Source organism: Ambystoma mexicanum, chromosome 10 (genome assembly GCF_040938575.1).
Source record: "Ambystoma mexicanum isolate Mex_15411 chromosome 10, UKY_AmexF1_1, whole genome shotgun sequence".
Lineage (NCBI taxonomy): Eukaryota > Metazoa > Chordata > Amphibia > Caudata > Ambystomatidae > Ambystoma > Ambystoma mexicanum.
In genome coordinates, this window is record NC_090932.1 from 1,500,467,997 (window position 1) to 1,500,491,456 (window position 23,460).

The 23,460-nt window shown below is 44.7% G+C and overlaps 1 protein-coding gene across 4 annotated transcripts in view; it reads right to left on the reverse strand.

Annotated features, from left to right (window-relative positions):
* ABCB9 (ATP binding cassette subfamily B member 9) overlaps positions 1-23,460 on the reverse strand; it is a 398,286-nt gene that overhangs the window by 41,863 nt on the left and 332,963 nt on the right. For all 4 annotated transcript variants that reach the window (XM_069619638.1, XM_069619639.1, XM_069619640.1 and 1 more), the window contains exon 10: positions 7,931-8,090. In XM_069619638.1, coding sequence (XP_069475739.1) covers positions 7,931-8,090 — 160 coding nt within the window. The remainder of the gene's footprint in view (positions 1-7,930; positions 8,091-23,460) is intronic.

Here is a 23,460-nt window from a genome sequence, read left to right on the forward strand (position 1 = left end):
CATGGAAATAAATAAATGAAATATATCTACTCATTGCGTTTTGACTGTTTGTTTGTTAGTTTATTTATATAGCGCCCCGAACCCAAAGGTAACTGGGCGAAATTTACAATTGATTAAAGCTGTTTATTAATTCAGTCTACCCTACAATCCAACTCGAGACCCTCACCACTCGTGGCCAGAGACACTGGCTAAGAGCAGCCGTCAGACACCCATTAGTAAGTTGGCTGGAAATCACAGGCAACCAGCATCAAATGCAATGTATTTGGGGGAACGAACAGAGCAATGGCGATTATTTTTTCATGGAATCCCAAAGTGAAGGCTTTGGTTTAATGGCAGTCACAAAAGAGGGGAGGGGCAACATCTATGGTGACTTGCATGTGGTAATTACCATATGCAGTAATAAAAAATTCCCATGGAGACCTATGGGACTTAAAATGGGGAATAACATACTTGTCCCCATGATTGAATCCTGCAGGCACTTAAAATGACTGTGCATGCTTACCCTATACGATAACAGTATTGCTGCTTCAAAGTATTTCTGGGTGAAAATACATGCAAATTTGTAATCAAGCCCAAAAAGTGTGTGCTGCCTTCTCAGCTGTTTTATAATTAAAGGGATGGTCTAGTAAAAAAATGTATTTAAAAAATAGATAGGCCACATAAAAAAGAAAATACTAGCATCCTCCGTTTTAAAACTTCCTATGTAAAATTTTGAGCTATTCAAGCTCAAAATTCGAAAAAGCAAGCACAGGGGCGCCGCCATTTTGTGAAATGGAGGCCCTCCTGTGCTGGCTTTTGCTTTTGCGGCACTAATGAAGGAAAAGCCAGCCAGCTGTAGTAAACAAAGTCTACCACTGAGTGGCTTTCCCTTCATTAGTGCCGGGACTCAGAGGACGCGGACCGGAGACCAGAGCAGGAAAGCTGCAGCTGAATCTCGGTAAGTGCTATTTATTTTTTTTACAAAAAATAAGCACTAGCTGCGGTTTTTTTTCTAAGTTTTCCGGGCTGGAGGAGCCCGGAAAACTTAGAAATAAAACCGCAGCTTTAAAAACGTTGTATTTATGTTTGCGGTCGCTTTTGAAGCGACCGCAAACATAAATACAACGTTATTGTGTTGGAAAACACTGCGGTTTTAAAACCGCAGCGTTTTCCAACACAACCGCGTTGTGTCTGCCTGAATCTACTTTACCATTTGGGGCTCTCGGGCTCCCCACGTGGCATTGCGGAAAACAACCGCGTTGTGTCCGCCTGAATCTGCTTTACCATTTGGGGCTCTCGGGCTCCCCACGGGGAGCCCGAGAGCCCCAAATGGAAAAGCAAATTCAGGCAGACACAACGCGGCATTGCGGAAAACAACCGTGTTGTGTCTGCCTGAATCTGCTTTTCCATTTGGGGCTCTCGGGCTCCGGAGCCCGAGAGCCCCAAACGGAAAAGCAGATTCAGGCAGACAATGCGGCATTGCGGAAAACAACCGCGTTGTGTCTGCCTGAATCTGCTTTCCCATTTGGGGCTCTCGGGCTCCCCCCGGGGAGCCCGAGAGCCCCAAATGGGAAAGCAGATTTAGGCAGACAACGCAGCATTTAGCATTTCCCATTTGGGGCTCTCGGGCTCCCCAGGGGGAGCGCGAGAGCCCCAAATGGGAAATCAGCTGCAGGTAGAAACACTATGCGGCATGTAAACATAACCGCGTGTGTTTCTGCCTGCTGTGGCTTTCACTTTGGGTCTCCGGTGCTCCCCTGGGAGCACCGGAGACCCAAAGTGATAGCCACAGCAGGCAGAAACACACGCGGTTGTGTTGGAAAACGCTGCGGTTTTTCTTTCCAAGTTTCTCAGGCTCCTCCGAGCCGGAGGAGCCTGAGAAACTTGGAACAAAAAATCGCAGCGTTTTCCAACACAATAACGTTGTATTTATGTTTGCGGTCGCTTCAAAAGGGACCGCAAACATAAATACAACGTTTTTAAAGCTGCGGTTTTATTTCTAAGTTTCCCGGGCTCCTCCAGCCCGGAAAACATAGAAAAAAAAAACGCAGCTAGTGCTTTTTTTATGTAAAAAAAATAAATAGCACTTACTGAGATTCAGCTGCAGCTTTCCTGCTCTGGTCTCCAGTCCACGTCCTCCGAGTCCCGGCACTAATGAAGGGAAAGCCACCCAGCGGTAGACTGTTTACTACAGCTGGCTGGCTTTTCCTTCATTAGTGCCGCAAAAGCAAAAGCCAGCACAGGAGGGCCTCCATTTCACAAAATGGCGGCGCCCCTGTGCTTGCTTTTTCGAATTTTGAGCTTGAATAGCTCAAAATTTTACATAGGAAGTTTTAAAACGGAGGATGCTAGTATATTTTTTTTATGTGGCCTATCTATTTTTTAAATAAAAAATTTTACTAGACCATCCCTTTAAGTACTATAAAGGATCAAGAATACGACTCTTACACAGTGGCATTTTTGGTATTGCTTACAGACTTTTATTGATAGAAGAAAAAAGAGGTTTGGGGATCCCTACCTATCCTTAACTTTAGGAGGTGCTTACCTGCCTCAACCTAAGGATCGTCTCTGTCAGAATGTCCAAAACAAAGAGTTATCTGTCTTGTGGCCAAAATCCTAAACTGACCCTCACACACTAAACTTAATTTAATATAAAATGGGGATGTTGTTTAGCGGAACACTTGCAGCTTCTTTTCAAAGTCCCAAACACAAAGTTCGAAAATGTAAAAGAAACAAAGTTGCACCAGAAAAGGGAGCCCTTCCCTCCCCCTGGATGTCTCTGGTTTTTCAATGTCACATTAATATACTGCACAATCTCAAGGTGGAAGACTCTTCCCCTGAGTTTCCCCCCCGTTTATAGTTTATCAACTCCAGGTTATACCATTTCACAATCTGAAGGGCTATGACTCTTCCCTTCAAAGTTTTCACAATTCACAGGCTCAAGGGGTGTGTCTCCGCCCTTGAGCTCTCTTAGCTTTTCCACATTCCACACATTTCACAGTTCCCAAAAGCTCAAGGAGGGTGTCTTTGTCCCTGAGCTTTCTTATGTTTTCCACAGTTCACATATTTCACAGTTCCACAATTATAGAGGGGATGCCCTTTCCCCTTTTCTCAAGTTCAACTATCTTGATTGGGTGCGGGTCCCAGACTCTCTGCATGCCTGGTTTACTCTCCTGCCTGGGCTTTCTTATCTCATTACTTTGATGCAGGTCCCAAACTCGCTGTATGCCTGGTTTACTCTCCTGCCAGGACTTTCATATTTGGCTCAATATTTGGGTGCAAGTCCCGGACACTCACTTCTCATCAGCATTCACTATCTCATTTATACAGTTCCACGATTCTTTGATACTTTTCATGTATTGGGTCAGCGACCCCTTTGCAGTAGTCTTAGTCTCTCTGCTCTCTTGCCCCGGTTAACCCAGCTCCCTTGTTTGGGCTTACCAGGTTCATCAATGGTACGCAGCCTCTGCCATGAAGGGCCCCAGAATCCCAGCCTCTCTCTCTGAGGTACCGGTCTCCATTGGCAACTTCTGCGTCCCTCGAATCTCACTGTTCTCACTGCTGCTGGTTCGTCAGCTGAGAGAGCGCCCCATCAGCTCTCTGGTTCCCGCTTTGCCACCTTCCTCACTTGACAGCTCCTGCTGTCTGAGCACAAGTACAGCAAACCTCCCACTGCTTCACTTCCCTGGATGGCAATCCAGCAGCTTCTCCGCTCCACACTGCAGCCTGCTTTCATCCAGTGTCCCGACCGACATCAGAAGAAATGGGTCTCTCCTTCTCTCCAGGTGTGGTGCATTTAAATGTCCCCGCACCTGTTAACCTTTTCCAACAGCTACAATGCAGCATTTGCTTTCCGTTTCTAGTGATTTTCATTGCACCAGTCCTCTTCCTCGTCTCAGTGTTAAGCAAAGGGGAATGTAAATATGGTAGGTGATTGGTCAAGACTAAGTTCTACACCTACACTACAGAAGGTAAAATGGAGTGTCATTTCTTGGATATGGGCTTATTTTTGGTGAAAATGACACATTGTAATGGAGTGGAAAAATCCTAAGGGCCCAAACTATAACAGATGGATAGGAGACATAAAGAAGTGGTTTAAAAGGGAGAAAGATGTAAGAGATGGAAAAAAGAAAGTATTACAACTGTGGAGTATGCATACGGAATGAGGTACCTACTGGATCTGCTTCACGTACCGTTAGATATAAGATCACCTCGAAATAGTCAATAAACTTAAAAATATTAAATAATAGAATGTATTGTGCTTCCAAATGTAAGAATCACAACAAGATCATACGGTGAATCTCTGGTCATCAGAGCTACTATGTGAAAAAGAAGAAAACACAATCCAGACTGAAGCGTATTACACCATCACCATGACAGCGGTGCGGTACGCATATCAAACCGGCAATCCAGAAGATCTGTTTAGTTCTAAAACGAACTCTGAAATTGGCTATACTTTGAGCGGACTGCCATTACCAAACACTGAGCTAACCCACTTATGAAAAACATATACTGGGCATAATACTCATTATTTGTGTTTTTATGCTTGTAATCCAGCCCATAGGGAGAAGGAAGCCAGCGGTGGGGGTGGGAACCAGCTGAGGGAGAAGTGGAAGGGAGAGAATAAAAGGGACATGGAAATCAAGGAAGTGTGGGTTGTTTGGGTGAGTTCGAGGGATGAGAAGAGGGGTTGAAAAGACAAAGCAGAGGAGGTACAGTGCAGAGGACCAGGGAGGAGAATTGCTGAAAGTGTGTGCAAAGTGAGGTACTGGTAGGTGGGGGAAAGTGGTAATTGGATGCGAAAGTGCATGTAAGCTAAGAGAGTGAGTCTAGTAGAGGGAGAGTAGGGAGTGAATGAGACAAATGAGAAGGTGACCATAAGAGTTAAAGGAGGTAGACAGTGGGAGAAGGTGTGGGAGGAGAGTAGAGTGGAGAGGGTAAAGTAGTAGAGTGGACATAAGAAGCAGAGAACAAAGTGGGGCAGGAGTAGAAAGAACATCAGACGGACAGCGAGAGGGAGAATAAAAGGAGATTGGAAGGAAGACAGGAGAGAGTTGAAAAAAGGAGGGAAGGATAGAACATTAGGGCGAAGAGTACAAGAGAGCATGCAAGGAAAGGACAGAGTGATACCTATTAACCTGTAGGGATACCTATCCCACAATAGGATAACATTCCTATTGTGGGAGCCAGGTTGGGAAGTAAAATGGAAAAGGAGTTTGCCGAAAAGGGCATCACGACCAGGCAGTCAGCTACTAGACAGTAGGTGTTACCAATCTCTAATGATCATCTTGGGGTTTAGGGACGCTTTTGCTAGAGAGGGAACTACGCAGGGTAGATGAGGGAGAGGGACGTCGCCCCAAGGAGCCCCCCCATCAGTTCAATAAAACCCCTTGAATTGTTTTTGCGAGTTGATGTGTTCTTGAGGTTATATATGACAGCCCAGCCACTGCCGACATACTGCAACCAGGGAAAACACAGATATCATAAAGAAAGGTGGGTGGGGACGGTGATGCATTTTTATTGTAAAAAAATAGAATGAGAGCAGCAGTGACAGAGGCATGCCCTGAGGTGGGAATAGACTGAGTATTTAGAGACATAGGGCCTCATTACAAGTGAGGCCGAGCGGGTTAATGGGACCCGCTAAAGGAGGCGGGCCCGTTAAACCCGTTCCGCCTCATTACAAGCTCCCCTCGCTGGACACGGTAAGTAAAGCCTGGTCAAACCAGGCATGCTTACCGGGTCCCGCGAGTTGAAGAGGGAGCAAACAACGGGCCACTCGTAATCGACCCGTTGTTTGCTCCCTCCCCCATTCCCATTCAGCCCTATAGGGGCTGAAATGGGAATGGGGAAGGTCCGGGCCCGGGTTCCTGGATGGAGGAATTACCGGGCCCTCCGAACTTGGAATGGCCCGGTAATTCCCCATTCTGGGAACCCGCACCCGATCCCGATTTTGGCGGCAGCCATGCCGCCAATAGCGCCATGGCTACTGACAAAATCGTAATGAGGCCCATACAGTGCCATCTTGGGGGTCCTGCAGTCGCCATCATATTTAGAACATATTGGACAAACAGTGGGATGCAGAGAGATGCTGATGGGATACTGGTGTTTGGAGAGATCTTTTAAGGGACCACAGCAACAGGATGCAGGTTGCACATCCCTTTTCTAGTTTTCAATTTTTGTTAAGTATTAGTGCTTTTGTAATCAGTGCTCACAGGAAAACAGGAATTTTTTTTTTATTTTAAGCACTTCCATTTCCCAGAACGAAGGACATTTTGAGAGACAAAATGGGTTGCATTCCTGACAAAAGAGGCTTTTTTTTAAAGTAAATTGTTTAATTATACAAACATTGGAAACTGGCACTTCTTAATATTTTACAATGTTCCATTTCTGATATACAACCAGCATAAATTGTAGTCGTAAAACGAATGTTACACTTGTCTTACTGAGCAAACACATTATCAAAACCTAGAATAACCATATAAATCATTTTATGATAGGTTATAATTCCAAGATGGGGTTCATGGTGTCACTTCTGCGCTTAGTTGGGCTATCACTTCACGGGGTGGACTGAGGTATCCCCATACTTTGTTAATTCAAAGCATTCCAAAGTGTGTCATCCCTTGGCAAGGGCCTGCCCACTTGTAATCTATTCAATACTGAACTTCAATTGGTAGTATATCTCTTCAATAAAGTTTTATTTGTGTTGTCCGGATGTCGAGACATGTTTCGACCATTTGGTCTTTATCAAGACTGGGATAGATTCTTTCATACATGGAGTTTTCTCCACAGATCTTGTTGAAAACGATCTCTTTATCAGCAGTTAGATTGGTTCCTAGACCAGAGTCGGGTCACACGGAAAGTGGGCAGGCTTTGCCCTGCTTTAAAACGGAGGAAATTCAAGGATGAAAGAATCTCAAGAACACTAGCGCAGTCTTGATAAAGACCAAATGGTCTAAACATGTGTCGACATAGGGACAACACAAATAAACCTCTTAAACAGATATACTACCAACTTGAGCTATTGAATATTTTACAAGTAGGCAGGCGCTCACCAAGAGATGACACACTTTGGAATGCTTAAAACTCCAAGATGGACATTCTGATACTGATCTTTGAATCTTTTGGCATATCGCAATGAGAAAGGGCCACAGGGCATATGGCACCAATGAGGGGTCCCACCTGCTTTGCATAAAATCCAAGAGAATTGTTTGAAAAGAATGACCACACATCATTATATTTGACAACTACATCTGTAGTAAAAGGGTTGAAAGCTCGAATCAGTTAGTACAATCATTATGCACACTGGGCTCAGTGCTTTTCATTATTCACAACACTCCCCCAAAAACGAAAGTGTTTGTATCCATGAACTATATATGCTCATTTGGCCAGCCTTAGGATTTGAATGCAAGGATAAAATGTCTGACATCTGAAAACAGAGGCCCAATTAATCACATTTTTAGAAGCAGAGTGTTGAATCCTAGCTGCACACCTTCCCAATCCTGAAAAGCACTGCACATCCTTACAGGATTATATACACAAGATTTACCCCATGGCATATGTACTATGTACCCCATGCTCTAAATATCCCATGCAATCCTAATTGGTTTGGTGGGGAGTGGAGAGGTTTACATACATATCAATATCAGCTACAGGTGCTCCGTCCACCAATGCCAGTGTGATAGTTTGGCGAGTTAAGCACCTATTACATGTGTCTGTGTGAAACTGTTGAAACCGGTACTGAGTCATGGTTGGTTTGATGCAAACTTTCATCCTTCTAATTTTGATTGAATGCCATTGAGAGGGGTATTTGTAACACCTGTTATTTACACTTCTACCAAATTGTAAACCTATGGTAGCAAGCACTATATAACACAAATATTATATTAATACATATATTATTGGTTGTTTCATGTTAAGTTGTACATATTTATTGAGAGAAGAAGAGATTTACCTGTTTCGTAACCATCTGGCAACTCTGATATAAAGGTGTGGGCATTGGCCTTCTCAGCTGCTTGAATAACTGGGCAGGCGCTAGATGATTCGAGCCCATACAAAATATTGCTGCGAATTGAGCGAGCAAACAGCACCGGCTCCTGAGAAACCAGAGAGACCTGGAAAAAGAGCAGCATGAATTAAGGAAAATGCCACAAGAATACAGCATAGGGTCCAGAAATGACATACAAACATCTTGTGCTGTGAAGAAAAAGTCTGATAATATAGGAATGGAATATATCCTGCTACTAGATAATATATAGACCTATAAAACAAAATATATATTTTTGTAGCATAATCACTACTACCGTAGAAGTGGAATTCGCCAAGACCAATATGCCTTAGAAGAATGGAGTGGCAGCTTGTGGGGAATTACTGGAAGGGCAAGATCCACCCCGGAGAGTCACCCAACTCATGCACAGCTAATATTAACTCACAATTGCATTGTACTTGGAAATAACATGCATCACTAGAAATGTATAATGGCAATGAGAAAAAGTGGGGCACACTGATAGGACAACGCCTGCCATTAAGAACCTGGATGTTTAAGGGTGGGCACTGCTTATAGTTTAATGGTTAATATCCGTAATTATGGGCAATAAGATTATCGGATCACACCTTGAGACCTTGGCACAAGGTTACAGAAGCTAGAAGAAAGAAGAACTAGAAATCAATCTAGTTCAAGGTGTGCTGAAGCAGAGCTCTCCTATGAAGCTGCAGTTGAATATGCTGTAACTGGTGTTATCATTTCCGGTATATCCAACTATCAAAAAGAACAAGAAACTTTCATGTGTATAGTACTTTCAATTCTTAATTGCTTGGAGGCAAAAGGGTGCATTCAGAAAGTCAGTGCCACTATTCGTGGTATGCCAATGCTTTTCGGACCAAGTCCATCTTCAGGGCTAGGGCACTGTACATGATCATGTTGGTTTAAGGTTATTAAGCATTGGCAATGTTTAATATGTTCAAATATATCAAAATTCGAAATTCATAATTCCAGAACCAGTGAATATACCCAGGTCAGAGTACAAGATTCAAGCCATACGTGTATGCAGATGAGTTTCATTTTCAATGTGTATTATCACCATATTCATAGAGTTATCACAGAGTTATCAGTTTGTGAAAAGTCATGATATAAAACATACTGTATTCAGTTGCAATCAATCAGTGGCGAAATTCAAATAGGAAAATAAGTGGAGATAACAGTGAAAATAAACATTAGAAACTAGAAAAATGTTTGTGAGTTAACACTCTAGATCAACCAATTTACATATGGTCCAGTGTACCATTACCCGACAGTGTGTCCTAAATTCTTAAATATGCCTGAAAGACATCAAGAGTGCATTGTGATTGTTTAGTAGAATCCAAAGTATTTAGGAGATCTCAATCGAGTTATGCGCTTCCGTATATTCAAGTTGTATAAGTAAAGAATGCCTAACTGCCGGCGTTTTCTATTCAGTACACGGCCAATCGATCTAAACAGTAACATTAACAAAGGTCAGTCCTCTCAATTTATAGTGGACAACAACCTAGTAAGAAATAGGTCCGGTACTTCTTGATGTACATACCTGCTGTTGCCGATCTGTAAGAACGCCGCCTGGACAAGGCGGCGCGTACGGGGTCTACTGCTGTATGTAATCTGACAAGCCGTTGCTAGGCGCGGTGACGCTGTGCGTTGAAAAACGCAACAGCGTCACGGACACCTTGTGTCCCTCAGGTCCCTGTGGCCTGGGGATGGCTTGCCATACTGCAATATGTCCTGATACAATCTGCTGGTACGATGTGCTGCTCATGAAACCCCTAAAGAGCTAAATTGGGGGTGTGTGCTGAGCCTATATTAAAAGTGTGCTAAGTTCATACCGGACAACTCTCGGGTGCGTTTTGTCACCACTCCATGGTATAATGAGCTATGCGGATGGCATTATGCTAATGTTTGTTAAGTTCAAGAATATCATATATTTAATTAATCAATCATGAATCCGACTGTATTGCTTGCTTGTGTACTCGAGTATGTTGTTGCTAGTAACCAGACACTGTGCAGTCAGAAACACGACAACGTCGCGTGTGTCCCACGTCGCTGTTGCCAGGGGCTACCTGAGCCAATCTATACATTTATGGTCGGGCAAGTTTCAGGTGTACTGGGTCCATATAAGCTCAAATAGATAACGTCGTCCCTCCATAAAATTAAAATGTTGTTGATGTACACTCCCATATTACACCGCTACATGGCTGTGAATCATGGTAAACTGATGGTACGCTTGATTCCGTTAATCTACAGATGGGTACATTCCCTTATTTTCCGACTCAGCGACAAGTTTCTTATAGAATCACTACGGACAATTTACAGATCAGAACAGGAGAGACATGAGCTCCCCGTTCCGTATGGCACTTAACATATACGACGATTATACACACAACTCAGGCTGGGTCTGTGCGCTTTACATGCAGGATCAAAGATATGCAATATCATCTGGTATGATTCCACCATATCAGCTTTTCTGATAGTACATCATCATTTATGGAGGGATGACTGTAATGCTGGAAATGCATTGGAGGGACCGGGCCTCCATGTCCTTGTTCTGTACTCCTTTATCATGTGTGTTCTGTGTTGTTTTCTGCACAGGAGTCCATGACTCCTGGCAGTGCAGCTCTTCCTCTTTTTGGTTGCGGTGAACAGACCTTTGGGATACCCTTATGGCACCCATGGGCGGGGGTACAACCCTGTACCCCTAGTGTATGTTTTTTGGCACTTGCGAGTAGGGTATGGGATGGTAGCAGCTCCATACTGAATTTGACAGGTGCTCCGAGTATCCTCCATTTTGGGATAACCAAGCCCTGCCATACGAATCAGTGGATTCCTGATAGGAGACAAGATGGCCCCTGTGGCGTCTTGGTTTCTATTACCTGTTACCTTGTTTTCCCAAAGTCCTGGGAAGCCTTGACTCTGTCCCTTCCCCCGACTGGCTGTTCAGTGGAAGAACCTTATATGATATTGTGGGGAAGTCCAGGCCAGACTGGCTGGAGCCTTCCTAGTGACTGTATGTTGTGGGTACACCCTTGGGGTGGGACCTGGGTGAATGGAGTGTGTGACCAATATGCACTTCAGGTTATGGGTGTCTGGTATCTGTGTGTGTGAGACACAAAGAATGAGACAGCTGTGCCCGAAACTGACATGAATGCACTATGGTGTGATGAAAGGATGGGTGCTTGCCCCAATCTACATTACTTGTTATGGGTGTCTGGGTGGAAGTGAAGGGCCTGAATGCACCGTGAGCCTGATTGGCTGCCTGTCTTCATGAATGCCCTTCTGAATGATTGGCTGCCTGAGCTTGGCTCAGCAGTATGAATGAGAGACAGAACAGTATATGTGGGGTCCTCTCACTTACTAGAATTGTTCAGAAGCTGAAGTTGAAACTTGTAGCTTCTTATCCTTGAGGCCCAGGTGGAAGAAGAAGAATTTCTGCCGCTTTCCTTTGCCCGATCCGAAAGCTGTCGAGTCTGTCAACGACTGATCCGCGAGAGAACCTGGCTACGAGACCTCTCCCCGAGCGACGAGGAACATTGTGCAGAAAGTTGATCTTCACCAAGGCACCCTGGAAGCCAGTCCCGAAAGGCTGTTGACCGGTGACGGGGTCCGCCGAGGAATCTCAAAGTGAAGCACCCGGACATCGAAGCTGTCGATGTCCATTGCCATCAACCAGGGTTCCGAGGGTTACCATAACTGCTGGAAGCGGGAACAGCTTGACGCTGTGCTGCTCGATGACCGGAGCCACGCCGCTCCACCTTTGCCTAAGACATTTGAAACAAAGGACTCCCTTGCCATCACCGTCGATATTGCTTTCTACCGCCGGAGAAAGTCAAGGTCGCTGGCGAACCAAGGAGAATCCGCTGGTGGGTTTCCCACCACCCAAAGTCCACAAAGACGCTGACGAAGATCTGAAAGCCAGCTGTGGTCGAGTCCCGATCGTCTACGCGAACGCAGACACCAAATACCCTCTGCCGGGCCTCCGTTCTTCATCGAGTCATATTTGCGGCATCAAATTCTCTTATTCAAGGACTCCCGATGCCCTGTGGCTCTTGCTTTAAAGGGAGTTCACCCATGAGGGATCCGTCGACGAAGCTACTGAGTGGTAGGGTTTAAATGGGTCTTCGACTCTGCAATTCTTACTCTAACGTTTATTGGCATTGGCATGAGGGTGTGTGTCAGAGTATTTTCTAGCTACTTTGACACTCTTCACTACTGATAGGATGAGAATAATAAAGATGGTCACATAATTGTCCTTGGGGACTTTAACTCGGCATGTTTTAAGACAGAAGTGGATGTTAGCACCTCGAAAACATCAACCCTAAGGGACATGGTTCCGGTCACAGAGCCCCATGATGCATGTGATAATGGCACTAAATGGAAAAACTGTTTGAATAGTTTGGGCCTGTACTTTTTTCCCGGGGAGTAGATTACATGGTTCAGTGGGCCTCGTAGATCTGCCCTAGATTACATTTTTTTGGATAACGTTTTGTTGTCCAGTTGTAGTGATTGTGAAATCATTAGAAACAACAGGCGTTACCATTCTATATTTAGATGTGCATTTAATTGGTTATTAAGACCTGAACGGGCGTATTACGATGATGACATCCTGCTAAATACAGCCCACAATAGAATAGCTTGGAACCAGTGCAAGATTGATACAGTGAATAATGAAATTAAAGGGGTGGTGAAAGGCACTTATTTTAATTGGAAATTGCTTACACATGAAAACTTTAGTGAATTTATACATGAGACAAAGCGTTCCCTTGGTGGTAAACAAAATAAGAGTAATGATAAACAACCCAATTATAAGAAATCACACAAATATGATGGAGTTGTTGCCAACAAGAGTAATTCAGAAGGAAAGATTTACTGACCTGGATCGTTTGAAGAGAATACAAAAATCCAAATTGAATTACAAAAACTGGGTTAAAAATCACTGGGCCTCATTACGAGTTTGCCGGTCCGGATACAACAGTACCTGTAAGCTTACCGGTACCATTGTATTCGGACCGGCAAACTCCGAGTTGTGCTTGCGGGTACCTTTCATTCCGCCAGGTCTGACCTGGTGGAATGAAAGACATCCGTGAGTGCTGCATTTCGGATGCACAGGCACCGTTAATAACGGTGCCTGTGCATCCGGCTTCCCCATTCCCATTGAGCCCTATGGGGCTCAAAGGGAATGGGGAAGAATTTTTTCCGGCGCCTAGGAATGGGCAAATACCAAGTCCGGCAAGGCCGTAATGACCCGGTAATTGCCCATTTCTGGGCACAGGAAAAAATGCAACTCCGGCAGCAGCCGTGTCTGTTTTACAGGCACGGCTACCGCCAGGGTTGTAATGAGGTCCACTGTGCGTTAATGGCCCAGGCGGATGCAGAGGAAATGCTGGGTTACCTTCGAAAGAAAGGTTCATGTTGCTTCTGGGTATTGATGAATGATCAAAATAAAGGCTTTGAGGAAAATACTATTAATGCTGTATCTGAAAGGGATTGAGTGAAGCACTTTGGTGACTTATACAGGGAGACAAAGCTAGACAATTGCACAAATGGGTATAATAGCATTGAAGACCCTGGTTCAGCGGGCGCTATGATGTCTGAGTTGGATGACGTGTTGGAAGCCATAAAGGGAAGAAGTGATTCAAGAGCCCAGGGACCAAATAAGACCTTGAATAGTTTGTTTAAGGGAGCCCCATTACAATGGGCAGGGATCCTGAAGTTCCTCTTTGATGACATCCTAAAGCCAGCCATATATCCGCTCACTTGGCGGACAGCTTATATAATTCCGATTCACAAAAAGGGGAGCAGAACGGTGCCTAAAAACTATCAACTGATTGTAAAATCTCAGTCGATATAAAAACTTGGCCTCGGATAGTAAAATGATATTGAAACATCTGGAAGCCTAGGCAAGTAGTAATGTTCTGATTGCACCATTCCAAACCGGCTTCTGTAAATCACATGGTGCTAACTTCAATAGTTTCTTGCTGAGCAGTCTTCAGGATCAGTCATCAAGGGAAAATACCCTGTCACCCACTTGGCGGCATTGGATCTATCCAATGCCTTCAACACAGTCTTTAGAACCAGACAGTGGGAGAAATAAAACGCATTGGGGCATCCCAGAAGGCGTAATAAAACTGATCATTAAATGGCTTGATGACACTAATGTGAGAGTCAGGTTGAACCAGGAGGTTTCCTTATCACAAAAGATTCCCACGTGTAATGGTTTGAGACAGGGGTATATTGGCCCCCTGTCTCTTCAATTTATATGTTGCAGATGTGGGTAAAATGCTGGAAGCTATTTCTTTTGTCCCCCCAAAATCGGTAATTTGGCGATCATTTGGATGGCATACGCTGATGACTTTGAGCCTCATCATGAGTTGGGCAGTAGCCCTTAAATGCGGCTGTAATGGTGTTACCGGCACATTTACTGCTCGGCCCAATCTCGAGTCTGTCTTACATACTCCCAGCTAAGAGCGGAGGTAACCATGCCAGAAAAATAACATTTTCCGCACAATTACCACTGACGGTATTACCGCACAGTAATTGCACTGAAAATTCCCCATTGGGTCCAATGGAGAATGCGGAGTAACGTTTAGCGCCCAAACTGTGATCCAGCGGTAATACCGCTGGACAGGCGGGCGCTAACACAAGTAAAGTTGGCCGGTATCCCAGTCGGGATATTGCCCAACTCATGATGAGGCCCTTTGTCTTAATTGATTACACACAAACGGGGCTGTGTCGGCTTCCAACTGCCTTCGAAGGCTTTGCAAGGCATAATAATTTAAAGATTAATCCTAAAAAAAAAACGATCATGTCCCTGGTAAAGAGAAAACGAAAGTCCATATTACGATGCTCTTTAAATGGTATAGCCCTAGAAAGGGTCAACTCTATAATTTACCTTGGTTTCCCGTTTACTTGCTCCCCGAACAGAGTATTCCTTAAGAGGTATTAGAGAGCGAAAGCGGATTCCTATATCTCACAAATGAAACGCATTAAGTACCAATATTGTACGTTCTCAATGGTTCCCATAATTACATTTTGTGAAGGAAAGATAAGCCCAAAACTGTTGTATGGCATTGAGTTGCTTGATGATTTGGCATTAGACCATCTTGTCCGGATCGAATGCGTGTTTTGGTGTAGGGAATTGGGCGTTTCGAATTCAGTCCCAATAGTTGCCATCAGACACAAATTTGGTCTATCTTCCATGAAAGCAAAAGGGCAATGGCGCATCTTATCACTGTATGGGAAATTCCTACAATACTGTAAGCTATTGCCGAGGTTATGAATCTTGGACAAGTCCCTACGCTGGGAGAATTCACTGAACACTGAGATAATTCTGAAAAATCTTGATCGCACTAAAGATGATCTGGTCAATAAACCAGCTAGGACCAAACGAAGGTTGCCCAAATAGGATTGGTATATAAATACAAAGTTTGCATGGTTATGTATCCATCAAGCAACTTCAAAATTAACATAAATGTAAAGGGACTTTAGCCCCCTACTTATTAAGGTTCCCTAGTGACAAGATTAGAAATGACTTTCTACGCTTATACACTTCTCATGGAATTTATTCTCAACTAAAGGAGTTTTGTTTAGATGGAAAATGGTGAACGGGAATGAGGTTCAATGTAGATTTTGTAATCAGGATGGAAAGGTTGAAACATTGCAACAAATTGTTAAGGTGTGTGTCCCGGGATCGGGCAGCACCTGTGGAGGCAGGACTCTTGGAAGGCGTCCGTACTGGGGAGGCCAGACTGGTGGAAATATCACTGGCTGAAGGTCTATAAAGTAGCAATTCCAATACTTCTCGGTAGGACAAGGTGATGCTTCAGCCAAGGAGTGAGAAATGCACAGTGTGGTACTTGCAGGGTCAGGGTACCACAGCGAGAAGGGCGAAGGGGAAACTAGAAGCAAAGAGATCAGGATGCTGGAGATTGTGTAGTACAGGCAACTGGAGAACCAAGGGGAAAACGGGGGAGAGATGCCAAAAGGCGAGGCAAAACGTCAGAGACCAACCAAGAAGGCAAAGGATGGCTGATTCCAGATCAGACAGCACAGGTGGGAACCCAAAGAGATCCAGGAGAGGCTAGAGCCAGAGATCCGGCCGGGGAAGAGTGGAACCAGGCAAGGCAAGTAGGGATGGAAACCAGGGAACCAGGGATAGCGGCTGAAAGGGTAGAACAGGTGTGGAAGGCGAAAACTGGATGCAAGCGCTGCAACGGCTGGTCAGGAACGAACCGCGTTAAGACGCGATTCGTTCACTGACTCAGCCGCTATTTACGGCCCTCGGCATGGAGCGCAGGCTGGACCGCGCATGCGCAGCCACTCAGCCCAGGAGCGACAACAAGGCTTGAAATGCAAGCCGCCGGCCTCCGCGTGATGTGGCGCATGCGCGCGCCGAAATCAATCCGAGGCTTCGGACGTCGGGAGCCTCCTCTCCCTACTAACCAAAACCTCGGATAGACCCGCCAAGACCGGCAGCATCCCGCCCCCTCCCAGGTAAGTGGCCTAACACCATGACCCCCTGCAGAAAGACCAGGAGCTCTATCTCGCTCATCCAGGGATGAGCGAGATAGAACTCCTGAACCAGACGAGGTGCATGAACATTGACAACCGGTTCCCAGGTGCGATCACAGGGGGGATAGCCCTTCCAGTCCACTAAATATTGTAATTTACCCCTATAAAAACGGGAATCACAGATCTCCTGGACCTCAAATTCTGGCGCACCCTGAACATCAATGGCTGCAGGTCGAGGATGGGAACGACCAAAGGAGTCGGGACGACAGGGTTTCAGCAGGGAAACATGAAAGACTGGGTGATGGCCCATTGGAGTCTTAAATGCGGTCTTCCACTCATCACCAGATCGTATGCGCACTAGATAAGCTCCTCAGAGGTCTAGCTTGGTGAATACCCGGGCTTCATGTAATGACTCCATAATAGTTTGTATCAAGGGGAGTGGATACCAGTCTTTCTTAGTGATGTCATTTAATTGACGATAGTCGATGCATGGCCGAAGGGTGCCCTCCTTCTTCTTAACAAAGAATAAAGGAAATCCCACAGGAGAGATAGAGGGTACGATGTATCCCTTTTGTAGGCAATCCCGTAGATACTCCTGTAGTACTTCCTTTTCTTGTGCTGTTAGGGAGTAGACCTTGCCATGTGGTATTGTAGTGTCTGGAAGAAGCTCTATTGAACAATCAAAGTTTCTGTGCGGAGGCAACGGGATATCTTTAGGATCAGAAAAAACCTCCTGGAATTCTATGTATTCTGACGGTATTGTAGAGACCGAGTAAAGGCTTGTTCTACTACCTAGATCGGTCTGGGTTGAGGTCGTGGTCTTCATTGCCGGATGATAGATGCCTAAGCATTCTTGCTTGCAACGGGCTGAACAAAACTCTAGTGTCCTGGTCTCCCAGTTGATGTTAGGATTGTGATGCAACAACCAAGGTAAACCCAGGATAATTGGATACGAAGGTGTCTTGATGACATAAAGAGAAATCAGTTCCTGATGCTCCTCTATTTGAAGTTGTAATGTTCCAGTATGCTGATGGACCGGTCCGGAAGACAGAGGAGTGCCATCAATTACCTCTACCACGGAAGCACATCTCTTCTGCAACAAAGCAATCTCGTTCTTGGCTACAAAGTCAGCATCAATATAGTTTCCGGAAGCTCCACAATCCAACAGACCAAGGACCTCTACAGGTTCGTTTCTTGCCCACGTAACTTTGATTCTCAAGGCCATGAGTACCACTGGCTGCATTGGCTGTTTCTCCCGGTTATCCTCTGGAAGGACTGAAATTAGGGAAGAGGGGCCTGTCGTTGCCTTCCCTACATACGACAGCCCGTTTAGTTTTCCGACCTACGGAGAGGGCATTGAGGGCACGTAGAAAGTTAATGCCCGAGGTCCCACAGTACAGGCACAACCTGAGATCTCTCCTTTTCCTTCCGGCGTCATACAGGGGTCCTCTCAGGGCTCCCAATTGCATGGGTTCAGATGCTGATTCTTGTGAACTTGAGACTTTAGGAATTTCTGGCAGGACTCTCGAAAGTGGCTTTTCAGATCTGCGCCTCTCGTTCCGTCTCTCCGTCAATCTATGGTCGATACGTAGGACTTGTTCTTGAAGTGCCTGCAAGGTCTCAGGTTCTGGAATATGTAACAATTCGTCCTTGTATTCCTCCCTTAATCCACTACGAAAGAGAGTCTTTTGGGTAACTTCCGGCAATTGGGAATCTGTGGCCAACTGGCGAAAACGACTGATGTAAGCAATAATGTCACTGGAGCCTTGTTTTAAATCCATTAGTTGGTTCTGAGCTGTTGCTGCTAGGTTTGGTGACTGGAAAACTTCCAAAAAGGCCTTTTCAAAGGCTACAAAATCCTCCAATATTGGGCTCTTGGCTACCACAAGGGGCGTAGCCCAAGCCAACGCATTCCCAACCAGATTGCCCAAAATATATCCAATCTTGGCCTTATCCTGATTAAAATGGGTTGGACGACACAAGAAATGGATTCGGCAATGATTGCAAAATTCAGCCACTCGTCTGGGATCTCCGTCGAATTTCACTGGGCTGGTCTGTGCCATCACTGTCTCTGGCGAAATATTAGCACTGGCCCCTTGAGCCACCATCTGTCTTAAAGCCAAATTCTCCTGATGAAGTGCCGTCATCTCGGCACGTAAAGCTCTGATCTCACTCCTTAAATCCTCCATGTCATCCATCCCTGGATCAGTACAGATGGGTAGGCGTCTTAATCTGTTAAGGTGTGTGTCCCGGGATCGGGCAGCACCTTTGGAGGCAGGACTCTTGGAAGGCGTCCGTACTGGGGAGGCCAGACTGGTGGAAATATCTCTGGCTGAAGGTCTATAAAGTAGCAATTCCAATCCTTCTCGGTAGGACAAGGTGATGCTTCAGCCAAGGAGTGAGAAATGCACACGGTGGTACTTACAGGGTCAGGGTACCACAGCGAGAAGAGCGAAGGGGAAACCAGAAGCGAAGAGATCAGGATGCTGGAGATTGTGAAGTACAGGCAACTGGAGAACCAAGGGGAAAACGGGGGAGAGATGCCAAAAGGCGAGGCAAAAGGTCAGAGACCAACCAAGAAGGCAAAGGATGGCTGATTCCAGATCAGACAGCACAGGTGGGAACCCAAAGAGATCCAGGAGAGGCTAGAGCCAGAGATCCGGCCGGGGAAGACTGGAACCAGGCAAGGCAGGTAGGGATGGAAACCAGGGAACCAGGGATACCGGCTGAAAGGGTAGAACAGGTGTGGAAGGCGAAAACTGGAGGCAAGCGCTGCTACGGCTGGTCAGGAACGAACCGCGTTAAGACGCGATTCGTTCATTGACTCAGCCGCTATTTACGGCCCTCGGCATGGAGCCGAGGCCTGGAGCGCAGGCTGGACCGCGCATGCGCAGCCACTCAGCCCAGGAGCGACAACGAGGCTTGAAACGCAAGCCGCCGGCCTCCGCGTGTTGTGGCGCATGCGCGCGCCGAAATCAATCCGAGGCTTCGGACGTCGGGAGACTCCTCTCCCTACTAACCGAAACCTCGGATAGACCCGCGAAGACCGGCAGCGTCTCGCCCCCTCCCAGGTAAGTGGCCTAACACACCTATTAGCAGAATGCTCAATTCTTGGAACTAGGAGGCATCTGCATTTCTAGAGATTTTTCGATACGTGTAACAGCATAGATCAAGACTCTTTTGGGGAAGGTGAAATGTGTTCTTGGTTTGCAAACATCTCTTGTGGTTTCAGTGGTCAATTTCTTGAATAGCCTGAATCTACATGAGTTTACTTCTTGTGTCCCAATTTAGAATAGAGTTGCTGAAGTTTAACGAAATTTTGAAAATATGTTGATTTTATGGTATATGTATTTTATATATGCTTTTTAATGTGTCTTGTTTACCTTTTTATAGTGTAAGCAATTGGTGACTGATTGCATTATGAATTGTTTTTTTAAAATTGATTTGTAAAGGTTGAATTTATTTTAATCAAACAAAAAAACGAAAAAATGGTTGCCCTCACTCGGGAGTTCCTGTCAGTGCCTCTTTCACAGTAATGAACACAGGCTACAGAGCAGAGCCTTCACACTCTAGTTGCTTGTTTGTTTGCAAACTTCTCTCATGGTCTAGTTGCTTAGAGCCACTCATGGTCTAGTTGCTTAAAGCCATTCGCATGCACACCCTCTCTACCAAGACTGACTAGATTTTCACAATAAAAACCGGGACTGCCACAGACATAAAAGTAGGACTACAATTGGCTACCATGACTACACTTCAGTAGTGGGAATGGTGGGTGGCTGGGGGCTTTCTGGTAATGCCCTGGGATATAAACGGTGCAGATTTGGCAGTGACAAAGTATGTTCAAAAGAAAGGTTTGTGGGTTCAAGCCTATCCCTCAAAGGATTACATCTCTATGTAATTTTGTTTAAATGAGGTCTTTATTGGTTTTTCGTATTTCCACATGGGTTGGTGAAAAAGCACAGGATACAAAATAAAAGGACTCATTCACCATTCCACCCCCACCCATCCCACCCCAGGTGTGGACATTTTCCCGGACTTTAAACAAAATATAACAATCCCCTGCTATTTGAATGCCAGGACCCTATGTAATGTGGTAGCAACATGGAAACAGTGCATTAAATCGTACCTGCCCCAGACACCATTAAGGGGGAAAACCTGCAGACACCACTATAAATAGACTAGGCTTTACAAGCAAACTGTCAAAACCCGTACACCCATTGGATTATAACTCCTGGTATATTTTCGTATAAAATAAGACTACTCCACTTCCAACGAAGATCCACCACCATGCATGGACAAGGTGTTGGATTCCATTAAGTATATATCCCCTTGACCTTGGAGGCCCATTCCCTTTCAGACGTTAATTGTTCTCTCTACTGACAACAGAAAGTGCACCATATCCGATAGGGACCTCCTGCCTTCCTCCACCTCCTCCAAACCAAATAATACTAAAATTAGTTCCACTTCTCTTTCAATACGGTCTACCCCCATACTCCAGCACAGGATATCCTTCCAAAACTCCCTTACCCCATCACAAGACCACCACATATGCAAATAAGTTGCCCGTTCGCCACACTTGCGACAGCAGTATGGGCACACAGACGTGTACATTATTGGATCATACTGCCACCTATGCAACCATTTTACGCCATGCGGCTTGAACTGACAAGTTATCGATGTCTTGTGGGCCCCCTTACACATTTTCCTCCACAAGTTCTCATCTACTTCCCTATTCAAGTCTCTTTGACATTTTGCATTGAGACCTTCTGTGTCTTTACCCATAGCAAACACAAGTTCATTGTTTAGACATGATTTTAATGCCTTGGTATCCGTGCATGGGTGTGTGTGTGTGTGTCTAGTATCTTCTATGTCAGCACCAAAGCCCTTTGAATAACCAATTTCCATTTTTGCGCCATTCGAACACCCTTTAACTGTATGTAAGAGAAAACCGAGAGATTCCCAATATGCAGAGTCTTCCAATTCTTGCCCCATTTTCCTCAATCAACCCAAAAACTGTGGGAACGGATGTATCAGGGTTCCTAAAATGTAAGAGTATATAATTTGTGCACATCCCAAATTTGAATTCCTTGTCCCCCACCCATATGCCCTTCAATACATTGACGTTCTTATTTTCTCTGCCAGGGGTTCCACTAAAAGAGCAAAGAGTAACAGTGATAGTGTGCCTCCATGCATCGTCGCTCTCTGCAACCTGAATTCCCTTGAGACGGTCCCTTATGTACATTTTAATAACTTTTATTTGGTTCATAATTGTTGGTGAGCGACATGTAATGATTTATACAGTTACAGCTACGATTCTGCCAGTGGTCACTCGCACTTTCTCCCTGGATGTTTTTGAAGTTAAAACGAAATGTCTTGGGACAAGGGGACCAGTCCAGTCTCAGCAGAACTGGGTTGTTGGGTCACCCTATCTCTACACAGCTTTTGCAGTACTGCAGCTCACTTTTGAAATGGGCTCTGCAACTCTATCACAGCGTCTTGTTGTCTTCTCGCTTGCTGATGGCTACTTGCTTCAGCTCAATGTTAACCTTTGACCTTAAGTCAGCCACTTGTGTTTATTCAACAGTGGAGAAAATCCACACAGATGATGATAAACAAGGACAAGAGAGTCCTGGGCCAGCCACTTATGTATAGGCGTGTTATAAATGCCATAGCATATCATTTTTTTAATTTTCTGATTTCATTTAGTTTATACAAACTTTTTGAAATGTATTAAAAGAAAAAAAACTCATCATATTATTTGCATTTCATCTGACCTTAAAATTTGAGATCATGTCCGTTTCCCTTTTGGTTTACTAACACTAATTACAAGTATTTGGACAGGTAATGCTCATATGTTAGATCATATGTTCCCTGCTTTTTTCATCAGTTCTCCTGTCCTACAGGCGAATGATCTTCTCTATTCAAATGAGCTGATGTTGTCTCCAATCGAATTTGTAACTGTTCAAGGAATCTCATCGTTGCAATCATTAACGTTTTACTTTCATTAATGTGTAATTGTTTCCACCAATCTTCCAAATTATAAGTCTGGAAACGATTCAACTCCTTTCCCAAACATTTCGCGCGTTGATCTCTTAGTTCAGAACAAAACAAGACTAGATGCTTTAAATTCTCTTCACCTTTTGTGCAGATTCTGCATATTAAATTTTCAGTTGAAATCATCCGTCGGTTTCTCAGTGTATCTTTTGTTTCGAATATATTCAATCGAAATTTTAGGTACAGCCTTCTTAAGCGCTTACAGGGAGATATAATAAAATATTTCAGTAGTGTTGCGTTTTTTGACTTCTGTCGGTACGCTTTGCATGGATCTTTGGGATGATCTTTTCTCTCCAATTTCGATCCAATCAAGATCCAACAATTTCCTTGTTACCAACTCTGGATTATACCATAATGTTCGTTCATCTGATCCCACTTGATTTAGGATCCCTTTACATTGTTGTCTCCATTCACACAGCGCTGATTTCCTCTGAGGCTCCCTTTCCATTAGGATTTTGAGAGGTGCATATTGGCTTCGCCAAATGTTTTTCTAAACAACGCTAGCTTGTTCCAAGTGATTCTTGCGTTGAGGGACGAGAGCCCCATTTCATACAACACGCAGGCAGTTGGCGTACTTTGGGGGATCTGAAGGATTTTCTTCCAAAAAGTGCCTTCACACCACAAAGTTTGGGCACGATCACACCCAAACATGTTCTCTGCTCCATAAGTAAGAATTGGTATGACTTTGCTTTGATAGCATTTGCTTTCTGGTTCACACAAGAATTTACCATATTTTTTTGTATTAAAATGCCTTGCAGAGTTAATTGTTTGCAACTATTTAAGAGATTTTTCCTCATGGGGTCATCATTTATACTAGAATGAATGATTGTTCCTAAATATCCAGTATGTGGCACTTTGGTCAATTGTTTCGTTCCTGGCATCCAACTTGCTCCCAA